Source organism: Anticarsia gemmatalis, chromosome 6, assembly GCF_050436995.1.
Source record: "Anticarsia gemmatalis isolate Benzon Research Colony breed Stoneville strain chromosome 6, ilAntGemm2 primary, whole genome shotgun sequence".
Classification (NCBI taxonomy): Eukaryota; Metazoa; Arthropoda; class Insecta; order Lepidoptera; family Erebidae; genus Anticarsia; species Anticarsia gemmatalis.
In genome coordinates, this window is record NC_134750.1 from 2,154,265 (window position 1) to 2,163,944 (window position 9,680).

General features: G+C 34.0%; 1 protein-coding gene across 1 annotated transcript; it reads right to left on the minus strand.

Moving 5' to 3' along the window:
• Positions 1-5,642: 5,642 nt before the first annotated feature.
• LOC142973477 (carcinine transporter-like) lies at positions 5,643-8,454 on the minus strand. Its single transcript, XM_076115192.1, has one exon. It carries the CDS (start codon positions 8,400-8,402, stop codon positions 6,675-6,677), a length of 1,728 nt encoding a protein of 575 aa, XP_075971307.1. The 5' UTR covers positions 8,403-8,454; the 3' UTR covers positions 5,643-6,674.
• Between the last annotated feature and the right edge of the window lie 1,226 nt (positions 8,455-9,680).

Below are 9,680 nucleotides of genomic sequence, written 5' to 3' on the forward strand. Positions count from 1 at the left end.
TACAAATACACAAACCACATTACGATTTTTATTAAATGACCTGATTGCCAAGTTCAAACACTATATTCGCAAAATTCTCTAACTGCCACATATAATTTTGTTAATTTAGTACAACTAAGTCCTTTTTATCTCATTAAGTTTGAAATAAAACATAAAATACTTTAGTCATTTTGCTGTAATTATGATGAAATATTTGATGACGCGACAATATAATGACGTATATATTTTTCATGCAATATAGGATTAGGCATTTGTATGTCAGCTCACCGGTGGATGATGAACACGAGAATGTTACATGTATATATATCCGAGAGTCACAAATCTGTTAATATTTTGGTGTAGTGCCAGATTCACGCGTTACGAGAAATTATATAGGCCTTCCAATCACGCCACTTGATACGGTCTTGCGGTTGTCCCATCCATTGCAGTCCTACAATTTAACGATTTATGATTAACTCAGAGTAATTTTGAGGCTGGTTGAACAAATTAACTTTTAAAAGTAATTATGTTTATCTAGTCATAGTACAGCAAATAATTTAAAAGCAAAATGAATAAGTGTCTCTAGGTGTATAAGTAACATCCTCGTCTTCGTAACTAACCATCTTTCTTTATTACTATAATTCTAAAAAAAATATGAATGAGAGAGTCAAAACAGAAAACGTTTATACAAAGTCTAACTTTTAAACAAATATCGAAAGACTCCAAAAAGAATATCCACCCATCGTCTAGACGTTCTTAAGATAACTCAAACTGAATCGATATACAGTGCACATAGAACATTGTAAGATTTGCATAAATTACTATCTGTAACTATCGGATGCGCACCGAGACATAACTTGTGTTAGCTTTGATGGTTAGATTCAATCAATGTACTACGTCATATTAAATTAATACCTTCGAAGTTGCTTTGTGTGACAATTGTGGATTGAATATAATATATTGTAGAAACTATGACGCTCAGTGAGGAGGATTTTAGTATTGCGGGTTTAATTTAGGAGTTAGAGCTTTTGTATATCTATTATTATATTAATGTGTGTTGTATGGACTAATTGTTGTTAGTTATTATAGTGGTATATTTTGGTAGTGTTTAGGTCCTTCTCTAATGATTTTATATAGGAAGATTGAATGAATGTAAAGTGTATTGAGAGCGACTTTTTACATGTAAGAAAAAAAGGTGCAGAAAACCCAATAATCATTTTAATGGTATCAAGATGAGGACTTGTTATTAGATTTCATTATTTAGTTCTAGTGGCCAGTAAAGGGAGATGTCGTAGTATAATTAAGTACTTCATACACTCAACTAAACAATGGGATCTCTTCTTGCACTAATTTAAAAAAAACCTAAGTATTTATTTTTTTTGTTTCTCTTGTCAACTGGTTTCTGTTTACCCTTATGGGATGGGGACGTGATATAATGTATGTATGTATGTATGTATGTATAATTGCAGTATTTTAAGGCACAATCTATTAGAAATATTTCTACGAAACGCCTGTCATAATACACTCTACATTTATTTCTCCATCGCGGAATAATTTAGTTTGCTATCTTTATGAGGAAGTTATTCACAGCGCACAAAAAATTTTCACTTGAATCAACTTCTACAATGTGAGAACAAGATCTAGGATGTTTCCTTTCATTGAAGTCCATACCTATTATAGTAAGGTTTTCCTTCTAGTGAGTTCAAATATATTATTTTCAACTGTTCCGGTTTAGCAAGATTACATTTGAATATTCTTAGGTGTTCTAACCGTTTATTTCTTAAATTATTTATGGATTTTAAAGAGGCAGAATACGACATAATTTTCATACAGTGATGATGAATATTTATTTGATAAGAAACAAAATATTTTACAACATAATTCATTCTGATGCCCGTCACAAGAAATAAATCTTCATAGACACATTTAAACAATAGGTTTAAACTACTACTAATATTTTTTCCCACAAGGAAAATAATAAGTCAAATGTAGTCAAAAATTAATCATTTCTGAGTCAAGCTACCAATTGTTTAATTTTATTTTGGGGAATTAAACTTCCAATGGCGCGATTCTCTACAGTCGCTAGGTACCGTCGAGTATCGAGAGTTTGACATTTACATTGTACTTCCAGAATAGTTCTGACGGAACCCGGTTGAGGCGCTAAACAGATTTTCGTGTAAAATTTCACGACATTTTTGACAAACATTTCGCTGTTACTATTATCTAAGCACTTGAGATGAGGAAACGTCTAAACGTGCTGATATTTAATCTGAAGACAGATTGATTTATTATTCCCAGGTGTTAGTAGATAATGTGAAGAGATAATAGTATGTGTACAAAGGTTTGAATACATAAGAGCAGAGAATAGAGCATTAAAATTTCAATAGCGGCACGAAAACGCGCTCAGACCTATTCTGACATATTATTATGCTAGAACGAAGAATAACACAGAGTTTACAGCGCGCGTTCAAAGTTTATGGATATTTCAACTTTTTTTTATGAGATATTATTGGCGATGGCTTATGATCTGCCTACTTCGTAGTGTAAAAATGTGAATAATGAAGAAGATTATAACGTTTGTTATAGTAGGTAAGTTATAGCTAATGTTAAAATCTAAACACAAAATTAAGTAAAATATTATATGTATGTGCGTGCAAACGGACATCGAGCATGCGTTACCATGTCACTTAACTATAGGTACTTAAGTAACGCTCTAATGTGTACTTACCTTACTAATATTTTAAGATAAAATAGAAGACAGTTATTTACCAATCTTATCTTCTTCCTAGTATCATATTGCATAATTGTATTTGTTTGTGTATGACTAGAAATTTACAAGGCATTTGTACTGCCTACCGCTTGATTTGGATAGATAGTATATTGATTTTGTGTGTCTGTCTGTTTGTCTATCTATAAATCTTTATAGGCCGAATTATTACCTATTAACACTCCTAAAATAGCTAAAAATATTCTTCATTTAAATTATGATATTATGAAAATAGACAAAACTATATCCATTCTACTACTTGTTTATTCTACTTCAAATTATTTTTCAACAATTATTATTTTGTGGAAAGGAAACCCGAAATGAATGCAAAGTGTATAGGTATCAAATTTAATATCAATTTTCGTGAGTGCAGTTGCGCGAGCTCAGCTAGTCAGCTAGTTTAAAATGAATTTATAACACAATCTTATGTTTTAAGTTTAAACACATTCACTGAGACTCATTCTGCATTTATGATTGAACTCTTTATTCCATTCCAACTTCGTATTTGCTCAAAGAATAATATTCATAGTTTTCTTTGAATAAAAGTGCTGGAATTTAGAATAAGAAGGGTCGCCGTCGTTCCCATCTTTATCTAGAACTTAGCATAGGAATGCACGGCCGCCTGGAGATCATATGAATTTTATGATAACATTCTTGAATATGCTATGCGTAGATATAGGATCGCTTAGGGATTGCTTACAGCAAATTGCGACGCAAAGAAAATCATGGAAAAAAAGACACGTAGGCAAGGAAGAACCTTATTTTTTCTAAATTTTAAACTCAATATTAGGTACGCATGTTATGTTCGCATATGAAAGCAAAGATGTTTAAAATCAACTTTTAATCAGTAATTTTATTGGTCCTAAGAAATAACGAGCGAATTAATTAGCACATTACATTAGGTACATTATTAAACGTCGGGCTACTCCATCTGAAATACAAAAATATGAAGACCAGTGAAGAATATTACTAACACATGAGAGCACTACTAAACAATCAAAATCCGTTTAAAAAATTAAACACATACACAATTATGTAAAAAGTTGTTTTGCAAATAAAAATTACCACACCAATAACAGCAGTTCAGCCGCCTTCCAATAGTGAAAGTCGTTATATTTGTATTATTATACTTGATCTCACGTTTCAGAGCCGACGTGACGAGACTTCGAATATAACCCTCTCACCTTAGTTAAGCCTGTTGAGCTTTGTATAAACTTATGAACTGTTTCATCTGCTTGATGATTAAACATAATATATTATACTTTAGGGATTGGCTCTCATATAATGTATAGGTTATTTCTATCAAGTAATTTTTTAAAGAGGTGTGTTTATTTATGTTTTTTCAATGAAAATCCGCTCAGTAATCATTGAAAGTAAAATGAAGTAAAGAACAAGTCAATCAAAACATGTATGTATGTTTATTTTATGTACGAAGCTTCAATGCCGCTTCGATCAGTGTATAGTTGATAGGATATTTTTGTGTTTATTTTGAGTCTAATATTTGTTGTTAACAAACAAACGTAAAGCAAAAATAAATCTAATAGCCTCTTTTAAATACTTGAAAAGAATTAGTTAAGTTCTACCAACACTTTCACAGAAGTAGTTTTCTATAAAAACGTAACCAGTTATCGTATTAATACTAATACGACAACTGGTAGTTTCAAATGAGATATACATCTCATTTGAAGCTACCGTACGTAATACCAAAACAGCTTATCTTCACATCAACAGAAGCAAATAAATCCAGTACTCCAGTTCTCGAGATATACTAAACCAAAACAGATATCTACACTCGTAAACGTAACAAAACAAAAGATAAGGAACTGATACTATTGAATTATGTTACGATACAAAAAGCCCTCCAGATACGTAACTCACTGATGTTTTCGGCGAAAAATAGTCGATCTTGTTTGGTTCTTGGTTTATTTGTTGTATAAGAGTAGGTACTGTTATTGTGCTGGTATATGATACTCAATAATCACAACGATGTCTACATTTTTGTGAAATCTCTATGATAGTAGAGCTTGAGAGAAAATTAAATTTTATAGAAAGGGAAGTAACAAATATGTAGTAAGTGGAAAAATATATGTAAAATGTGAACGTTTTTTATGCCTTGAGTCGACAATAAAAAAAATATAAAATTTGTTTAAACCGGTTAAAAAGTCCTTTTATTTTGGGTTTAGTAAAACTTATTTCATTAGACTGCTTGGAAGCTAAAGATCAGCTTTGTATTTGTGTTATTTAAAACATAACACTATCGCACTTCAATGAATGATTCGACAAAATTTTGTTTTCCCTAAGCCGAGCATTATCTCCTTCCGTTGAATGATATAAACAATTTCACTTAGATTTCAAGTAGATATTGTCTATTTGATCCTCAACTAAGATTATTTTATTATTCTACCAAGTAGGTATCGATAATAGATGTAAAATTTCACATTATTCATTTTTGTGACACTTTATTGTCATGTTTAATCTTATTTTGTAGATTTATCTGTACGTGCGATCTTGGACTGTAGTCAGAAAGTTGGATAACTATTTCAAATATTTTGCAAAATATTATTGTGAGTGAAGGTTATTTATGATACTCAGTAGCTCGATTCTCTACCGCTATCGACTATCGGCAACCGTATAGTAATCGAGAATTTTTGTATGAAAATCTGATCAGCGCCTCTGACGGGCGTCGTAGGAACTATTTTTTAGGCATTTTAAATGTCAAACTTTCGATACTCGACAGTACCGTTACAAATTGTATCACATGACACTGATTCAGATTGCATTCTGAACTCCTCGGTAATACTGCATGTTAAATACGAAGTGATACACCGAAATTAAAGGAGTAGGTAGCAGGAAAGAACTTAGAACTAAAAGTAGAAACAGAAATAATTTGCTGACTTCTAATTTATTTGGAGAAACCACATAAAGTACACCTTTACAACGAATTTGTAATTTGCCTCCAGTTTTCTACGTAGTACATATTACAAAATATAACAAAGTAGCAGCAGCTACAACATTGATGTTGACTGTAGTACTATCAACAAACAACGTAATCTGTTCCATGACATTTTAATTACACACAAATATAATGTAACAAAGTTTACACCTATTTACTCTCATAAAATATTACATCAGCATGTGACATTGACATTAGTTTATACGATTTATTTACTATGCAATTACTTCTGGTCTTACATAAAGAGGGTTTTTCAGGGGTCAATGCTTGCCGTGCAGCATTCAGATGCTTGCAGCCCAATCGAGTTGCCATTTCGCAGACGATTTTCACCGCGCAAATTCAAACACACATCAGCGACAAGGATGGCCCTGTGCGACGTCCGACGACCTATAGCTCGATTCTCTACTACTATCGACTACCGACAACCGGCCTGTCATCGAGAAATTTTGTATGAAAATCTGATCAGCGCCTCTGACGGGCGTCGTAGGAAAAATTTTGGCTGTACATTCTAAATGTAAAAATTTCGATAGCTAGCCGGTTGTCGGTAGTCGATAGTAGTAGAGAATCGAGCTACTAAACGCATGTGTCAAGTACCTGTAAAAATCCTTTCTCGTCGCATAGAATACAAGTTGTAGCTTCTTTTCACAACTTCAACTATACATAAACTTCATGATGTTGTTCTGTGTTATTCAATGACACACATTCATTCAACTTAGCTGTTTAGCTTCAGATTCTAAGTATCCAAAGTTCCAAACATACAAACTTTCACATTCATAATTATAGTAGGATCACATGTACATTGTATTGGGTAACAATATACCTCAATATTTCAGTTAAAAAGGTTTGCTACATACATATTTCATCAACCGTATCCAGTTTCAAGTTCGAACAAGTTACTGAAAAATTAATTTCTAACGTCGCCGTATTCATGAATAAGGTAGACTTTTATTGTATTGAAGGTATTTTTAATACTGCTCAAGTTTCAAGCTCGAAGCTTGGGTTGATTTGACCCTCCTTTCGTTTCTTTTCTTTTTTCCTTTCTAAGCACGGTAATGTCCATAGATTTTGGTTCCTGATTAGTTCTTCAGCTTCTTCAAACGACTGTGGCATACCGCATATTGCTGTCTCCGGTAACATGAACGCTATCGACATTCCAATCGCCGCAATAGATCCTAGCACGGCTAAAGGAAGCCACAAATAAAATACCTTCAAGTAGGAAATGTATGGCGAGAGGAACGTTGCAATATAACCTACAATATGTACTAAAGCGACCCCTCCTCCTCTGACTGAAGTGGGTAAAATCTCCGAAACCCATTGCATGGTACCGCTGTACGCCATATTTATAGTAAACCTTGCGACAATAGCTAGAATCACAGTCTGTATTCCGGTAGTAAATATTGCTACGACAGTGAAGAAACTGCACAAACACAAGCAGACAATACACAGCCATTTTCGTCCAGTGTAATCCATTATTAGGCCTACTAATAGCACTGAAGGGAACTCAGTCATTGACATTAGTGAGAACGAGACGAAAAAGTCGAACTCCAGCTGTCCGATGATCCTTATGAGTCCATCAAACACAGTACTGCAGCACATGAACTCAATACAAGATAAGATAAACACCCACCTTACACTGGGTCTTTTGAAAATCTCCAAAAAGCTTTGATTTTGTTCTTTCTTTGCATTTGTAGCTGATATTCTGAATTGCTCAATCATCTCGGTGGGAATTTTCTTCTTATTCATACGAGCAACTAAAAGTATTTTGTCAATAGTTTCATCCACTCGACCTTTGGATAGCAGCCACATTGGACTTTCTGGTAAAAATAATTTAGCAGCCACTCCCACAAGTAAAGGTAAGCTAGTGACTAGACAAATTGTTTTCCAGTGCCCGCAAGCTAGCGAGATCCACGGCAGTACCGTTGCAGAAAATGAGTAGAATACAGCAAAGGCCACATTTGATATCAGTGTTCTGTATTTAGGAGCAACGTATTCTAACATGATTAAGTATGGCATGATCATGCAGCTGTCACTAGACATACCCAAGACAAATCTTGCAGCGGAAAATTCGGTGAGGTTCCGAGCAAAGGTACTAGTGACTCCGCCTATACATCCAACGAGACAACTGGTCATAGCTCCTGGCAGTCTTCCGAAGCGATCAGAAACCCATCCGAAAAGCAAACCTCCAAAGATAGAACCGACAAAGAATATCGCCTGAGCGGTTGCTTGGTAACTATTTTTGTCACAGACCCACCCATAATCACTTGCTATTGTTGGGTATGGTATTTCACTTTTATTGAACTCCCATCCATATTGGCACGGCACTGTATTCCAAGTTTGATCAGGTGTATGTCCCGTTGCTAACACTTCAGTCCAATTGACGTCATACATTTGACATTGGGAGTATCCGAACCTTGAGTTTTCATCTTTAGGTACTCCAAGGTCTCTTCGTTGGAAGTCGGTGAGGTTTTCTAACTCCGGTATTCGGCACCAGTGGTTTGGTGATACTTCTGTGATGAACATTTGAGAGAAGTATACCATTACTCCGAACCAGTAGAACGGTAGTGAGTAGAAGACCAGGAGCCACTGGTAGCAGCCCATCTCGCCTGCTTTTGTTAATATCTCATCATAACTGACTTCCTTTTCTATATTTTTTTTCTTATCTAATATGTTTTCAACATCTTTGTCTCCGTTTACTGCACCCATTTTCGAACAATTTAGGTTTTAGTCTTGCCGTATACCCGTTGTGTCTTTTTCGAAAAACTGGAATAAACTGATTCAGGAAATTTAATGCTTGCCTTTTATTTCTTCATTAAGAAGTTGCAAAGATAGCTAAATTACTCTGATTATTTGTGGTTAGATTTATGTCTTGCAAAACAAAGTGACGTAATACTGTTTAAAATCTTGTGCAAACAAGATGAGGCTTAGTAAGGTCTTAAATTTGATGGCAATGATTATGCGGGCAGATGTTGGGTGTTTTTTATGTGCCACGTGTTCATAAAATGTGCCACGTTAACACAGTGGCTGAGGTGGGTTTTAAGTACTACCATTACACTGAGCGCCGAAGATCTAATTCATGGATAAAATGTACACCCGATGTTTACTTTGTTCTCGATTAGTCTTTAGACGATAGGGAAAACAGATGATTCGACTGAAGCGTCACAAATTCAATTTTGAGAAATCTAGCTATGGTAATGGTTTGCGATTCTAAAAAGGTTGTGAAAAAAGCATCGCAAACCAGTCTGTTTTTAAAGATGCAGATGTAAAAAGTGGTTATATACCACTGGAGGTTCGCACATAGCCTTCTTCTTCCTTCTTCAGCGTTATGTATGATTTTTCCAATGTTTCAGACTGCATGATTGTGTTTATTGTTCATAACCCCAAATGGAAATAACAGATTTCATAAGATATGATCAGAAAACTGATTATAATGATGATTTTGCTTATTTCTTACCACATATGAAATTAACTGGCAGATAAGCAAACAGTCAGAACAAATAAATTGTTATCTTCGTAATAAAGTTGGGAAACTAGTTTAAAAATTTGGTAATTGGTTTTTCCGAAATATAACTAAATTGTTTAATGACTTTTGTCACATCTGGTATTTTTTTATAGCTACGTAATGTGGGTTTTTGTCTCTAGTACTATAATGACTATGGAGGCTGTTTACGATTTGGATATTAAAATATTGAGTACACATTAGAAATGATTCTTGTTTGAAAGGAAATTGCATATAAATAAATATTTTAAAATATTACTGGCCACTGGCCTACTATTGGCCTGTTAAGTCGTGAGTCCATTATGAAAACCAAATGTGGCTTTATTTTCCGTCGAAAATTGTTAAGATATCTTAAGGTTTCCTCACACTGGTATTTTTTACCATTCAAGCAAGTGATAGCTACTTATGTTGCACACATAATCTCAGAAAGTCATTACGATGTTGCTTACCCTTGATAATTTTGAACTATTGCTTACTATCAGCTA

Coding starts and splice junctions, on each gene's coding strand:
- LOC142973477 (XM_076115192.1), bottom strand. CDS start 8,402: ATGGGTGCAGTAAACGGAGACAAAGATGTTGAAAACATATTAGATAAG.